We start from the raw sequence: 15,435 nt of genomic DNA on the forward strand, positions 1-15,435 counted from the left end.
TCGAGGCCAACTTGGCCATCGGATAATTGGCCAAGCTGCGACCTACATGCCACAGCGTGTTGTTCTAATCAGAGACCTCGAGGCAGGTGCAATGCACGCAAGTGAGATATCCGACATGTATCTCAAAATAGGAAGGCACGCCCTAATATCAACCAGCGACAACTTTTGCAGGCACCTCACGCGTACTGCATGCTGACTCACAATAGAATTGCAGTAGATGGACCCAAGTTTCAAACATCCTAAAGTGCCGGTACCGCTGCCCAGTGGAAGAGCTAACAACGGCTTGCTTGGCGGTTCATATTGGACCATTGCTTCACAAGAACTCCCGGTCGTGTTAAGGAAAGCAAATGGTGGAATCCGACTCCCCTTTCGTCCGAGGCCATGGTAAATGATACTGCCCAGACGTGGCCAAGTGGGCGAGATCACAATTACAGTCTTTCCTGGTATCCTTTGATCTTCTATCGATATGTACCAGGTGATGAAGCCAACATCTGGGTATTAGCCTTGAAGAGCGCCACCCTCGACCGTCCCACGGAGCCACATTTGCGAGAATGAGGATCCGTACACCTTCCTTTTTGCTTTTCGCCGAGTCGCTGTCCGGCAGCGGCTCCGTGTCCTGCTATGACGGCAAGACCCGAGGCAACCGAGGGCTTTGCTGCCTTCCCTCTGTACCGAACCCGGACCGCCAGTAGCTGAACTGCCAGTGGGTATTCCCCCGCCAGTCCGACGTAATTTGCCGGAGCTAGAGTCCATCCACTCAAATGGTTTAATTGTAACGTGACCCATCCCCGTACAAAACCACCTTCTTCCGCCATATCCCCTTTTCTTTTCTCCCTTTCATCTCACCGCGAAAGCTACCGATCCGCACGCTTGCCCCCACTCTGGCAGCCTCTTACCGATCGGGCATATTCAAGATGGCATTGGAAAGACCATCGTGGACTGCCTGCGCATACTTTCCTGAAGGGTGCCGCCCCGCCCTTTGGCCAAAGATATGGCATCGTGGGCCAAGAGAGGCGCTGAACATTTCCCAAGCACTCTATACAAAGGCCGAGACGCACAACGATCAACTTAGTGACGATGAGGTAGTTCTCCGAATCATCCACCAGTCAGACCTTTGTAGTAGTATTAATCTGAACCCTAGCGCGCCCGCTTCCTAGCCCGCGGAGACCTTGCGGGTAAGGCCTTGGCCAACCCCGACTCGCTCACCCAGGCCGAGAGGTACGAGATTATGGGCTGGATCCCGCTCGAGCAGCTTCACCAGGCGATCCGCGACGCGACCGGAGGCCAGATGAGCACGCCTAAGGAGCTGCTCGACAAAGTCCGCCAGACGTCCTCGTTCGATTCGCTGACCGTCGACGCGCTGGAGCTGTTGGTCCAGGGATTCCGGCCAGTCAGCGCCCTGGGCGCACCGAGCTGTTTCTCGACATTCCCGGGAACAAGGAGGCGCGCCGTCTGGTCCGGGCTCGCGAGGACATCGACGAGGACACCGAGAACCTCTACGGCCAGGCGATGACGTACTGTTCGACGGATCCCAAGATCCGGGCGGAGAGGCGCGCCAAGTTTGAGGCGGCCGAGGCAAACGGCGAGAAGGGTCTGCTCGTGCAATTGGCCGAGCCCTTCGGGTGCCTTTCTATGCAGGACTACCTGAAACGGGTCCAAGAGGAGGCCATGTCCCAGGCCCTCGCGGCGGGGTCAGAGCAGCCGGCACTGCCGTCGGACCCAGCAGAACCATGATATTGAAATAGTACGGTAGCAACTGACGGACTGCGTCCCGGGACGAGACCAGCAAGCCTTACCGCCACGACCTGGTTCGAAGACTGTTTAGCAAACCGGCACTGCTGGCTCGCTATAAAGCCCTGATGGCATAGTAAAACTTCAACTACGAAGCGCGGAAGGAACAAGAGGCGTGGGACGAGTTGGAGAGAAGGGGTTTGAAAGCAAAAACCCCTTTGACCTATAAACTAGTTGGGTAGCGTCTCCCTCTTCCTGCGGCGGCTCTAGCCACTCTGTGGCCAATTATGCAGCAAGTCTACAGCACGCAGCTGTGCTGTCCCTAATTAATTCACTACAACGCAGGTTTCATGGGAGCGTGGTCGGGATAGGTTGCTTCCAAGAACATGCTATGTAACCAACACCATACTCAAGTATATACTAGTGAGGTTAGCACTTAAAAAACGAAACTGTCCACTGAATGCACACCGCGTCAATACATTATCCTACCATAGCGAGGACCAAGGCTAAGCGAACAGCCAATCCAGCAAGCGGACCGGTGGTGCGTCTAATATGGCGACTGATCCATCTGTACGGTCTGTACCATTTAACTCTGTGAGATAAGGAGGAGGAGGGGACGTTCCGTTCACATATTCCCAACTAATGTTGGGTCACCGGCCCGAGATGCAGATGTCGCAGTCTAGAAACACTCATGATGACAGCGTAAGGTAATAATGCGCAAACCTACTAGTCGGCAGATGTGGAAAATTGTGGCTGGACAATATTGCATATGATAATAGCATACGTACATAGGTGCTCTTGTTGGGTTCACCTGGTGTAGCTAACCTGCTCATAGTGAGTATTTTGTCACTGCTGGGTTGGCCTTGATGTCGAACCAAAGCAAAGTTAAAAACACACTATAGACAACGTGAAACATCCAGGTCAATCTAAAACTACCTATAAACGCAATCTATCTCTTTAGGTAGTCAGATAGAGCAGCTTTCATAATCCCTTTGCTAGATTCCCAACAAGCGCGAAACATGTTTTGCTTCTGGTGTTCTTTTACACCCCTTGACTGCGAGATACTGGATTGAAGATCCGGACAGGCACATTCTACTTCAAATAATCACAAAACCAAAACGACAGCAAGATGGCGGAAGACCCGACCCGTGTCCTCGTGACCAACCTCGCGGCATTCTCGCCCGCCCAGACCATCGAGCTCGTAGGCCGCGCCGGCGTGGCCAAGGGTAACACGCGGCCCGACAAGGTGTTCCTGTCGGGCGTCTCGGCCGGCTGCCTGCTGTCCTTCGCCGGCGCCGCCGTGCTGAGCTGCAACGCGAGCCCCTGGTACGCCGAGAATGCCCCGGGGCTGCTGCGCCTGATCGAGGCCATCATCTTCCCCATCGGATTCGTCATGGTCACGTAGGCTCCCCTCTTCCCTTTGCCTCTTTCACTCCCTTCTCCCGGCTTAGACCAGAAGAAAATGAGAACATGGACTGGATGGGAAGTGCAGGATGCTAATGTAAGTATTGTAATGACGCAGATTGACGGGAGCCGATCTATTCACGGGCAGTACGCTTTACACAACTGTCGCCGTACTACAGCGCCGACTTCCATTCTGGAAGATGGCGGTGCATTGGTTCTTGTCCTTCTGGGGTAACCTAGCCGGATCGCTGTTTTCGGCCATCATCATATTCGGCTGTAGGTTCCTCTCGTGTTTCTCGCGTTCATCTAGCATGACACCAAATACTCACGGTGCTTACCAGACGGAGGCGTCTTTTCCGCGTCGCCATTCAAGGAGGCCGCCATCGCCTTCGCCATCAAAAAGCAGGTGGCGCCCGCCTGGCACGAAATCTTCTTGCGGGGCGTCGGCTGCAACTGGCTCGTATGCCTGGCGTGCCTGCTGTCGCTGCAGGCGCGCGGGGTCGGGTCCAAGATGGCGGCCATGTGGTGGCCCATCTTCGCCCTCGTGGCGCTGGGGCTCGACCACGTCGTCGCCAACATGTTCTTCATCCCAATCTCCATCTTCCTCGGCGCGCCGGGCATTACCACGGGTCTCTATATCTGGAAGGGCCTAATCCCCGTGCTGCTCGGCAACATTGTCGGCGGAGTGCTCATGGTCGGCGTGTATTACTGGTACATGTACTTGTTCGGGCAGCCGGAGGTCGTGATCGATGGCGCCGGTCAGCACGGGGCTGCGGTACGGCAATCTGTCGGTGACAGCACGATAGATGTGGAAAAGAATGGCGGTATCCATCAATAAATCACGGCCTTGGTTTATTGGCTTGAGGATACGGGCGAGTGTGGTGCCGAAGGAGGAAACTGGCGAGACAATTGGTGGAAAGGTATACGTTCTTTGGGATTTGAAGTCCGAGGATACCTCAAGTAAGCGGGTAAAATATTAAAGGAAGCATCAGCTCATGTGAAGTACTAATTCTGATCTTCCTTTCCTCTACAAAGTTGCCCCTTTTGGGTGTCTCCTTTTCTCACTAGGCCTGCACTAGTATTAACCAGATTGATGTAACAAGCTGGATGGAATAAAGCTGTCTTAGCTGAGCGACTCGAGCGATATTTGGATAAAAGAGATCCCTCGTGATTGGCCAGATCTCTTGACAGATGACATATGGCTGCTGCTGCGGTCGGCTCTGCGCCACGCCAAGAGAGCGGGGGACCAGCTCGCATGTCACCGCTTCCAGATCTCGACAAAACTTTTCCAGGTTCATTGTGGCGGTTGGAAGGCGCAATGGAAGTCATCGCGTCCATTGCTGGCATCGCCCAGGCCGGCACTGCCCTTTCAAAGGCCATTTACACCCTCGTTTATGCCACGCGCAATGCGCCCAAGGAAGTTTACGACATCGCCAGGGCCGTTGGGGACCTATCCATCATCCTCAGCGAGCTCCGGCGCGTGCTCCGAGACGGCAAGAACATCGTCAGGGAGACGATTGCTGCGCCAGGTTAGGTCTATCATGAGACGCATCCAAGATATACATGAGGAAATCCAGAATTTGCTTGATGCCTCTACCGGGCTAGCACGTTTGGTCTAGGCGTTCCGACGATCCAAGTGCAACTCTCTGCTCCAGCAGATTGACGGCTACAGGGTCAGCATCAACATGATTTTGCATATGATGAGTCTAGCTCTCCAACGCAAGCTTCTAGCCAAGTATGTGAAGCTCTCACCTGATACTTGGCATTGCTAACACAAGGGTAGGTTAGAGAAGAGTTCAGAGACGGGTGCTCTCAGCCAGGAGAAGCAAGATGCCAAGGAGGAAACGGATGCATTACGCCAGCAGGCGGAAAACCTGGTCCAGATATCTCATCACTCAATCTGCGAAATGACCGCTGCCAGTAATGACTTGTCTACCAACATGGATGTTGATCAAGAAGAAGACGAATACGAAACCGAACACCCGGTCTCTGCTGACGTGGACAACCTGGCGTCTCAGACAGGTGCCCTGCAGTTGCCTCGACCCAAGCACAGCAGGGATACAGCGCAGTGGCTATACGATGTCATTTTCTCTTCGGTTGTGAATGGCAATGAAGTACAAGTTGCAGATGACACGAATGAAGACAAAACAGGCAGTCCAGATGATGGAATACCCAAAAATGCCCTCGATAAAGACATGGTCGTTGTGACAAGGGCTTGAAGGGCTTGGATCTGATTCAGCTAATATTTGACTATGGCACTTCTGGGAGCTCTGGTTCTATCTCCCTTCGAGAGGTCTGAAAGTGAGGCTATATATACACATCGATCTGGATTGGTACATCCATCTCGTACCTTAATATTGATCTCACGCGCTGTAGCCGTCAGGAATGTAGTTACCCCTTGGGCCGATATGCATGCCTTAGCTGGTCCTGCAGAGTGACTGTTGGATCTGCGTGTAACAGTCGTCTTTCGCCCTGCAGGGAGCAGTGACCTGCAGTTATTTGTTGGCAAGCTACCTGATGCGTTGGACATTGTCAACAAACTGTTGTCTCAGTGGACTAGTCTATCTGAGGCAGACAATGAGACAAAGCCTAGCGGTTTCCCCACACGAAACAACACGCATAGCGAGCCCGTCATCTACTTAAAAGATGCTGTCGGGCGCCCTTATGCTTTCCCTTGGTGCTTGGCTAGAACATGGGCGGTTAGCGGTATTCTCCATTTCCATTTGATTTTGATATGATGTCAATCTATGTTGAGATCAAGCCAGCTCACTGATCTCATTTCCTTATACATGCAACATGACCCTGACGTCCGCTTCGGCTTACTAATAGCGACTTCAGGGCCTAGACAAGTTGATTAATGAGGCGTTTGACCATGTGGATGTCATTGGGCCACATGTGAGGGCGGGGCACTACGATCTACTTGGACCCAACGGGGGAAATCTTCATGGCTTCTTGCTACGACGCGCTAATTCAGCCAAACGACCACCTGATCATGCATTTGTGGCCTATGGATAGATTTCCCTCGGCCCGAGAAACGGGCCACTGAGCCGGTGAGCATGGCTCTCCGCTCACAGCCATCACCACCGGTAGCGAACATGCCAAAGCCGCCAAGGCCGCCACAGCTTCCAACGGACCTGAAGATATCACCAACCTCGACTCGGCCAAAGACTGAGCCCTCAAGCCATATGGCGGATATCAGGGATCTTCCGCCTCATACAGAGTAACCAGCGCCCAACGAAGTTCGCCGGATCCGAGGGAAACGTCCTCGACCCCGGATCCCAAACGGAGCCGCGAGCGAGTTACGGTTCCAGCCGATCCGGAGTTACCGGCGGTGAGAGAAAAGGGATGGGAGAGAGAAACATCCAAACTGAACTAGCCGAGCTAGAGGTAGAAAATACAGGATATGGATAGATGGTATAAGTTTCGCCCCTTACGGACCTTTTCGAGATGTTTAGTCCACCTCTGGGTGTCTAGATACTAGTTGACATCATCATCATGAAGTGCTCGGAGGAAGCTAGTATTGAAAAGGGCATAAACTGTGAGCCCGACGAATGACTAACGTCCAGATACAAGGGCTTGAGATAAGGACTGCAGCCAAAGGCTGCGCCGCCGGTCTAGACACCAATGCTGGCGGCCCAGCACCAAACAGGGTGGTCGAGCCCTTCGGCGCAGCTCACATAGATCCAAATGAAGCGAGCTCTTATCCTTTCATACAGATTCCAATTTGACTTCACCTCGAGTTTTTCTACTCTACGAACCGAAGATACCTTCATCCCTCCAAGTTCTCTAACCACCACACATGCATACTGTGTCAGTAGCCAACATGGCCCCTATCTACACAGACTCGCCGTTGCCATTGATTCCCATTCGCAAATTCCAGACCGGCAAGGGCGACCCCTTCACCATCGAGGCCTCGCACATGGCCCTGAGCCACAACGCCTTCATCCGCGGCTTCAACTCCATCTACCAACAAACTCCGCGCCTCGAACATCTTGCGGACAAGTCCAGCTTCATCGGTTACTGTCTCGCCTGGATCGACTGCGTCAGCACCCACCATCGCTACGAAGAGACCGAGCTCTTCCCCAGCATCGACAAGGCTGCGGGGCAGAGGGGCCTCATGGACGGCGCCGTACACGAGCACGAGGCCTTTTACGGGGGTATGGAACGCATGAAGGCATATAAAACCGCCCTCCGCAAAGTTCGCTCGATTTAATGGTCCGTCAGCGGTACGGAGGACACATTAGCCGAACTCACCCGTGGCCCCCAAGCATCGCAAAGCCGTCCGCTGAGGCAAGTCATGGCGTCATGCTCAAAGTTACGTGTATGTAAGTGAAACCTTAGCTCGAGCCCCGCTTTCCTCCAACATCCATCGAAGAGTCTTTCGTTCTTCAAGGCACAGGATCCCTATTCTCTCCATTCTAGCACAATGTCATTACCTTGGACAAGCCGGACTCGTGTTTGTAAGTACATATATAATTGCATGAGCTAGGCGCAATATCTAATGCACGACAATACTAAGTAGTTTACGATGCTCGAAGGCTTGTGGAGATGGGCTCCTCAGTGCTGGATGGGGCAACAGTACATTGGCAATTCCATGCCCCGCCTTCGTGCTTCTCCACCACGAGTAATCTGGCAATGAAGCGGACCAAACCAGTATTTCAAACGGCACTTCCGCAATATGTTGGATTGCCTAGAGAAACAGAGATCCGTGAGGGTCGGGGGCAATATTTATGCTCAGACGAAGAGGGACTGAACGAGGAGCAACAGCTTGTTTTTGACCTCGTGGTGAAGCAGGGGAAAAGTGTCTTCTTTACCGGCCCTGCAGGCACTGGCAAGTCAGTCCTTCTCAGGAAGATTATCCGAAGCCTAGCGACAAAGCACCTCGGAGAGAGCAATCGCGTTGGCGTGACAGCCTCCACGGGCCTTGCAGCTTACAACATTGGCGGTACGACGCTTCACCGGTTTGCGGGAATTGGCCTCGGCCAGGCACCTACTACAAAGCTCATCAGGGACGTCCAGAAAGACAAGTTCAAACTACGGCGCTGGTTAGACGTGCGTGTCTTGATTGTTGATGAGATTTCCATGATTGACTCCATCCTCTTCGACAAGCTCAATACCATCGCACGTGCAGTACGAGGAATAGCTCTACCCTTTGGAGGTATACAGCTCGTCCTTTCTGGCGACTTCTTCCAGCTTCCGCCAGTGAGGAAGGGAGCAGACGATGGCAGCCCGAAGTTCTGCTTCGAGTCCAAGACATGGAGTAGCGCTATACAGCAAGCCATCGGCCTAACTCAAATTTACAGGCAAAGGGATCCCGAATTCACCAGAATGCTGAACCAGATTCGAGAAGGCCGCCTCTCGCCCGATACTATTGAGAAGTTCCGAAAATTACACAGGCCCTTGGCGGACAACGGCGCAGAGGCCACTGAGCTTTTCCCACTGCGACAAGAAGCAGATCGGGCGAACTCGAAGCGACTGCAAAATATCAACGGCGTGGCCTACAGCTATTGTGCAAAGGACGGTGGGATAATCAAAAACCCCGATACCCGCAAGATGCTCCTGAGCGACTGCATAGCCTCGGAGTTCCTGACCTTGAAAGAAGGAGCACAAGTCATGCTCATTCAAAATGTCGACAATACCCTCGTAAATGGGTCTCAGGGCCGCATCATTGGCTTCGCAAACATACATTCCTTCCTGCACAATCGATGGGACTATGATGATTCTCATGCCAGCATTGCACCACCAGGAGCGTTCGAGAAGACGATGGACGAGTGCTTGCCCCTCTATCCAGTGGTCCGTTTTGCAATGCAAGATGGTAGCACCCGGGTTCACTTTTGCCAGCCTGTGGAATGGGCAGTTAAGCGATGGGTGCCCGACCCATGGGCGGTGGGTGGCTGGGTCGACGAGAAGCTGGCAACGCGCATTCAAGTCCCTCTCCTCCTTGCATGGGCGCTTAGCATACATAAGGCACAGGGCCAGACACTGCACCGTGTTAAGGTAGATCTTGACCGTGTATTCGAGACTGGTCAAACCTACGTCGCACTCTCGCGCACGAGAAGCATGGAGGGGCTGCAAGTTTTGAATTTTCATCCGAGTAAGGTCACGGCACATCCCAAGGTTAAGGCTTTCTACGAAAGTATGTCAAAAAGGTCAGGGAAATAAACAGCCTCGGATCGCAATAATTTAAGATTCGAAATCCTTCCCCCTTTTTTTATAAGCTGCAAGCCCGACAGACAAGTCCAGTCCTTGGCAGTCTAAATCTACCTAGTCTGCTGCCAGGTTGCACTTAATTCCCGATCTGATGTCTTCTCATTCATTTGCAACAATTGTCTCTCACACTTCTGGGCTCCTTGTACTTCCAGAAATACTATGGCGTGATGGCCGGGTTAGCTATCATCTTCTATTCCAGCCCGCAGTATTCATTTCCTTTGCGAAGCAGCAGCCTTCTCCCCGAACGCCACCGCAGCCCTCCTCAAAAAAATCCACCGTCTCTCCGGGCCGGCTCAGCATGGGCGAGTGGCTTGCTGCGATCACCTCGCTCCAGATGTCGGCCCCGGCGTCGCGCGCTGCCTGGACATAAGCCTTCTGGGCCTCGGGCGGGAAAGCCCGGTCCTCGGTTGTTATCAGACTCCAGCTTGGTACTAGTTGCAACAACGCATTGCTTGGTCAGTATATTACTCAATTTCCCTCTGGCAAAAGGCACCCTAGTACATCTTACTTACCATCCAACCATCCAGCATACACATGCTTATCCCCCCTGCGCAACCGTAGCCGCGCCCTGCGGCGCCAACCGCTCAACCCACTCCTTGCCCTCCTCGACGGGCAGATCGTGGTAAAACGCATCGCGGGCCGATACCCTAATCGTCACAAATTTCTTGGTCGTCGTATTCTCGCCGTCATCCTCGACGTCTTCATCAGTAGATACCAGTGGCTCGGAGCTGAACCGCCACAGCGGCGGCGGCGTCCCGCCCAGGGCCCGCAGGAAACAGACACCGGAGGGCAGGAATCCGGTACCGACGGCGACGAAGCCTATGACGTGGCCGATTTTTGCTCCTTCGACAGCGCATTTCTCTGCTTCAGACTCGTGGCTGTTCGCAGACGATGTAGCTGAGGCGGCGAACCCTTTATGGCACTGGCCCCCACCACGGTCCCAAGCGAGTGCGCGACGACGACCACGTCGCAACATTGATTCACTTCTCCCCTGATCACGTCGCGGACGGCGTTTACGTCGTCCAAGAACGTGATGTTCGGGTTCGGCGACGCGGAGCGCAGCGCCATGGGCACGGCGCGGTATCCCTCCCCTCCAGGCCGGCGACGACCTTGGCCCAGTAGCTGGTTCCGTGCCAGGCCCCCGACACGAGGACGAAGGTCGGCGGCTTGGTGTGCGACGAGGGTGCGATTGCCATAATTTCTCTACCAATGTTGTACGGTTCAATTATCGCTTCCTCTTATTCAAGCAAGATGCAACGAGAGGACAGAGGGAGTATGAGGGGGTGGAAAGGGATATATTCCCGAGTTCTGTAACTACGGAATATTCCAAGCTGACGTTGGCTACCGTGGTTGTCTCCGGTTTGGACAGCGAGACCGACTGGTGATATGCGGCTTTCGTAAGGATGCACGCGGGGTGCCTGTCGCCAGTGGCTGTTGTTTGCTTAGCCTTGGCCGACGTGGAGGGTTGCACTTAGCGAAGCAAGCAAGCAAGCAAACATCGCCATCTCGTCACACTTACCAAACCCTGCCGTCAGCAAAGCGCGTGCCATTGCGTGGGCTCTCATAGGGCGCAAGCTATCGTGATACATCTGTGCTTGGCCCTCGCCAAGATCGAGATAGATTGACGGGATACCCTTTTCGGAAGAAAAAGAACATAAATCCTACCCAATGGGAATGGGGGGCATGATTATCGCACCCCTGGTATGACGGCAAGCGTAATCAAGAAAAGACGAACATCGTATGATGCGAGCGCCCCAGCTATGTGACCAAAATACAGTATAATTGCCTATTGTGTCGATTATGTCGCAACGCATTGCCCCGCCGTATTCCGATTGATCATAATACGCTGCAAGCAGCAAGATCGCGAGGACTTCCCCTCGCCTGTACAGCGTTACATCCTAAGATCGGGGCTTGGGCTATCCATGATGAGCTATCACACCGGCTACTTAAGACTGGACAGCTATAGCGTCAATGCATCACCACTAAAACGTCTGCGAGAGTAATTCTCAGCATTGGTGTTGTGCATAGGTATATAAACGACATGGGACAAGGGGAGGTGACCATGTACGTATCCATATACCGACTGTCTACTCATTGAAGTTGAGTAGGTCGATTAATTTCGGAAATTAAAGGACAGCACGAGATAACCGCCCTGGCCTTGGCTGATCGCGTGCGCGTGGAGGAAAGTCGGAAAATGGCCTAAACCCCCCGAATTGTCACAAGCAGTCACAGAAACCGACGAAATAAACAAACATATGAATTGTGGACTGGTATCGTACTTGAAAAAGCAACTAAGAAAAAAATAATTGCTCAATTCAACCCAAACGCCTAGGGTACTGTAATGAGTGAGTGAGCGAGCGAGCAAGCGAACCAGCTCAAGCCCCAACGTCCCATTTTTAGAAGAATTTGCTCTTCAACCCGCCGAGGAGCATGTTGCGCTGCTGCTGCTTCATAAACTTGCTCGCGCTGTCCGCATAACTCTTGCTCGCGTCGGCGGCGCCCTCCATACTGTCGCCCATCAGATTCAGCTTCTCGGTCCGCTCGTTGAGCTGCCGCGTGAGGTAGTCGCCCCAGCCCTCGGCCTCGCCCGTCGCCACGCGAGGGCTCGCCGGCGGGGCCCCGCGCTTCTCGGCCGCGGCAGCCTCCATCATGCGCTTGCTGGGAGGCCGGTCCGGCCCGCCGATGAGGAGGTCCAGGTCCAGGGGCGAAACGTACTGCGTCCCGGAAAGCCACTGCACGTTCGAGATGGTGGGTCGCGGCGGTATGATGAGGTTCGGGTTGATCAGCACATCCGCTGTATTCTCGATCTCGCGACCGACACCCCAGGCACCCAGGATGGCAATCTCGGCGGGGCCAGTCCAGCAGAAGAGATTACCGTCTGAGTCGACGATCGCGTCTTCACTGCGGCTGCCGTCCATCATGTTTAGAGGGGCATGGTTGATCTCGCTAAGTGCTGGCAAGGAGAAAGCCCGAGATCTACGGTCGCCAAAAATGCCGACCAGGGCCACGCCGTAAACGTTGACCTTCGTGACGGCAGCAGACTCGCATAGATAGTCGTCAAATGACTTTGAAGCTCCTTTAGACGTACCTGGCCGCAGGAGGCGGATCTCAGTGGAGGTCACTGGGTCAATGGTTAGTATTGGGTCATGCTAAGCATAGTGAGGAGGGGGTACTGACCGACAACAAGTGTGCCTTGGGTTTGCTTGCCTTCCCGCAGGCCAGCGACGGATTGGCCTGTGGCAACGGCCGGGCTTCCGGTGTTCGTCTCGATGGGACAGATTGAGACGACCTTGTCGTTCAACTGCGCAACTCCGAACGGGGTTGCTTTGTATCCATTGCCCTCCGGGAGCAAGACGAATGTCAGGAGCTTGCCCATGTTCGTGCCCACGAAACAGCAAATGCTCGAGAATTTGTCGCCATCTAGCGTAAGGACAGCAAATTCAATGGCTGTCGGCCACTCCTTGACAGATGATGCACTGGAGCTTCCACGAAGGAAGGACGAGCGCTTGTCCTGCTTAGTGAACTCAGACATCGTAGCCTGGTAGATCACCGAAGGGCCCCGCATATCAATGATGCTGAAAAAGCCGTTTGCGGAACCAACAGCAATGAATCCAATGTCGGACACCTTGGTCGCAGTGATTGGGCCTTGCATCATTTCGTACAGACGGAATGGCTGAAGACCCTGCTTCAACGAGGGCTCGGTTCGGGAACTGATATCCGTCAGGCCACCCGGGTTGGGCTCGATCTGCTGGTCGTTTTCGCGACCATAGAATCTGTTTCCGTCCCACTTGTAGATGACAAGCTCACCAGCATTCGTTCCGACAGCGAACTCGCCAGTGTTAGAGGCCATGCTCATCGCAGTAACGGTGACATCTTCAAACCGACCAACGGCACGTGGGACGTCGACCTGCAGCTGTGTAAAGTTCTCGATCTCGTCGCCATGGCCAGCGTCCCAAATACGAACAGTGCCATCGGCATGAGCGACTTGGATGATGCTGCGCCCCTCGAACATGCGGCGTTGTAGAGGGGCCTCTTTTCCACCCTTGAGAAGAGCTTCGCCTTGATTGCGCGTCTCTACCATACCCAACCATCTTGTTCGCTCAATGGTTGCAACTTCAAACTTGACAGCAAAGGGGTGGACGAAAGACATAGATGGGTGTAGCTGGTTAGTCGGCGAAATAGGATAGCCACTAGGGAAGCTCATGGTAGACACTTCGCCGGATGTCAACAGTGTCATGATAGCTATGGGGTCCTGTGCACCAGCAAAATGTGGCGATAATCGGGGTATCAAAAGAAGTCGGCGACTTCCGTCATTGGGGGTGTTTGCAGTATACTCTGGCGCTTTCCCTTGCAGTATTCCGAAAGGATTGACCATGTCGATGTGGCATAGTTGGGAGTGATGCCCAACTCAATGAACGTCAGCCCATCAGGAGGGCTGTCGACTGTCTGACCGCCAGCAATGACGAGACCGCTGTCTTCGGGGTTCTCCTTGCAACACCAAGCGATGCGAATGTACGGGTGCTTCGCCAAGGAAGAAGATCCTTTATTCGGTACGGGTTTGTGAATGTCCATGTCGTAGAGCGTCCGGGCCATCACGAGGCGCCCGTCCTTGTTCGAACCATCCCAAAATACCAGGCTGCCGTCTTCATGTGCCGTCAGGACGAACGTTCCCGTCGGATGCCATAGAGCTTGTACAAGCCTGGGCTGCCTCGTCGTCTCCGTTGCGACACAGTTACCGCCGGGGGCACCCGGAGGCACCTGGTACTCGTAGAACATGGTGGGCTTGTTCTGCTTGAACGAGTACACAACGGCACCGTGGGTGTAGGCAATGAGAAGCTTGCCGATGTCTCTGGGGTGCAGCTGCATGCTGACAATTGCTATAGCCCTCGCCTTGGGGTCCCTCTCAGCCCAGTAGTTCGGAATACGCAGCGGCGATAGGCGCTCTCGGTCCAGATCGTAGGCAAAGACCTCGCCCGACTGTGTGGCCAGCAAGCACCAGTCCAGCATCGGGTCCGTAACCATGCATGAGACCACGCCTGGGCAGTGGAAGCCGACGACGCGCTTTCCCGTATCCAGATCCCATATTATGATTTCGTTCTTGGTATCGAGACTGACCAGGCGATTCGCGCAGAACTGCAAGTCGGAAAAGGAACACGGACGCGGCGGGACGAGGAACTTGTGAACGCGGTTTTGGCCGAAGACTTCGATGCGACCGGGGCCGAACTTGGACTCTCTCGTGCCGACGGCGATGAGGGACTGGACTGGTTCGTAGGCAATGCAGCTGTAGGAGAGAGGATACTAGTTAGCACGACAATAGACGATACACCCAATGAGCCCCGGCTCCAATGCGGCAGCATACCTGATTTGCGAATTGATGCCATAGCGCGTCCTGTCGTCGGGCGCGAAAAGATCTGGGGTCACTTTAGGGGAGAGGTCGTTGGACATGCCCGACTGCTTGCCCCGCAAGAAGCCCGCCATGGTGAATTCGGGTTTGGTTGTGAGAGTCGTGGGTCGTGGAGTCGCGAATCAAAAGAATGTGGTAGGCAGGTCAGTCAGTCGGATCTCGCAGGCTGCTGGCCTTTTTGCAACGAGGCTGGCAAACATGTACTTGCGCAACAGAGAGGAGAGAGATCTAGCTCGGCTGGATGTCTCCTATACCGTAGGTTAGAGGTCAGTTGGTAAATCACAGCACTATCGACCAGCGCAGGCGGACCTGGATCTAATTGCAATCTTCCTTCAGGTAGATTGATGGGTGATTGTGGTGCCAGTCCACTCTAACCTGTAGAGCCAAGGACCCTTGGGAATAGTTGATTGGCGAGGAGGGGCGACGTCATCTTCTGGCCTTGGCACACTGGCTAAGCCTGAGCCCGCAGTGCCGTCCCAGCCGTCCCGCCTCATCCTGGACAGCGCTGCAGGGCAATGTGCAATGTTAGGTAACCTAGCTGCTATTTTTCTATCTATTTCTTGGTACAATCACAAATTGCCATTTACGAAAATGCCATATGAACGTCCTCGTAAATGTCCCTAGGCATCCTTTTGGGTATGGCATTCCGAACGCCTGCGACTCGAATCAAAAGCTAAACTCCAGGT

The 15,435-nt window shown here is 54.0% G+C and overlaps 7 protein-coding genes across 7 annotated transcripts; 5 read left to right on the plus strand and 2 right to left on the minus strand.

Annotated features, from left to right (window-relative positions):
* Positions 1-914: 914 nt before the first annotated feature.
* Positions 915-1,734, plus strand: PG997_002097 (uncharacterized protein; the record flags this gene model as incomplete). Its single annotated transcript, XM_066806412.1, has 3 exons — positions 915-1,082; positions 1,142-1,218; positions 1,320-1,734. 3 exons carry the CDS (start codon positions 915-917, stop codon positions 1,732-1,734), a joined length of 660 nt encoding a protein of 219 aa, XP_066673708.1.
* Positions 1,735-2,860: 1,126 nt separating this feature from the next.
* PG997_002098 (uncharacterized protein) lies at positions 2,861-3,973 on the plus strand (the record flags this gene model as incomplete). Its single annotated transcript, XM_066806413.1, has 3 exons — positions 2,861-3,132; positions 3,254-3,411; positions 3,477-3,973. 3 exons carry the CDS (start codon positions 2,861-2,863, stop codon positions 3,971-3,973), a joined length of 927 nt encoding a protein of 308 aa, XP_066673709.1.
* Positions 3,974-4,453: 480 nt separating this feature from the next.
* PG997_002099 (uncharacterized protein) lies at positions 4,454-4,669 on the plus strand (the record flags this gene model as incomplete). Its single annotated transcript, XM_066806414.1, has 1 exon — positions 4,454-4,669. One exon carries the CDS (start codon positions 4,454-4,456, stop codon positions 4,667-4,669), a length of 216 nt encoding a protein of 71 aa, XP_066673710.1.
* Positions 4,670-6,958: 2,289 nt separating this feature from the next.
* PG997_002100 (uncharacterized protein) lies at positions 6,959-7,348 on the plus strand (the record flags this gene model as incomplete). The annotated part of the gene is made up of 1 exon (XM_066806415.1): positions 6,959-7,348. The coding sequence occupies one exon, from the start codon at positions 6,959-6,961 to the stop codon at positions 7,346-7,348; it is 390 nt and encodes a 129-aa protein (XP_066673711.1).
* A 422-nt stretch (positions 7,349-7,770) lies between these two features.
* PG997_002101 (mitochondrial DNA helicase) lies at positions 7,771-9,297 on the plus strand (the record flags this gene model as incomplete). Its single annotated transcript, XM_066806416.1, has 1 exon — positions 7,771-9,297. One exon carries the CDS (start codon positions 7,771-7,773, stop codon positions 9,295-9,297), a length of 1,527 nt encoding a protein of 508 aa, XP_066673712.1.
* A 586-nt stretch (positions 9,298-9,883) lies between these two features.
* PG997_002102 (uncharacterized protein) lies at positions 9,884-10,413 on the minus strand (the record flags this gene model as incomplete). Its single annotated transcript, XM_066806417.1, is given in 2 exon segments — positions 9,884-10,242; positions 10,257-10,413. The coding sequence occupies 2 exon segments, from the start codon at positions 10,411-10,413 to the stop codon at positions 9,884-9,886; spliced, it is 516 nt and encodes a 171-aa protein (XP_066673713.1).
* A 1,328-nt stretch (positions 10,414-11,741) lies between these two features.
* PG997_002103 (uncharacterized protein) lies at positions 11,742-14,823 on the minus strand (the record flags this gene model as incomplete). Its single annotated transcript, XM_066806418.1, has 4 exons — positions 11,742-12,466; positions 12,523-13,587; positions 13,680-14,626; positions 14,705-14,823. 4 exons carry the CDS (start codon positions 14,821-14,823, stop codon positions 11,742-11,744), a joined length of 2,856 nt encoding a protein of 951 aa, XP_066673714.1.
* Positions 14,824-15,435: the final 612 nt, after the last annotated feature.

The sequence above is a fragment of the Apiospora hydei genome, assembly GCF_038363865.1.
Source record: "Apiospora hydei strain CBS 114990 chromosome Unknown utg000003l_segment0_segment0, whole genome shotgun sequence".
NCBI lineage: Eukaryota > Fungi > Ascomycota > Sordariomycetes > Amphisphaeriales > Apiosporaceae > Apiospora > Apiospora hydei.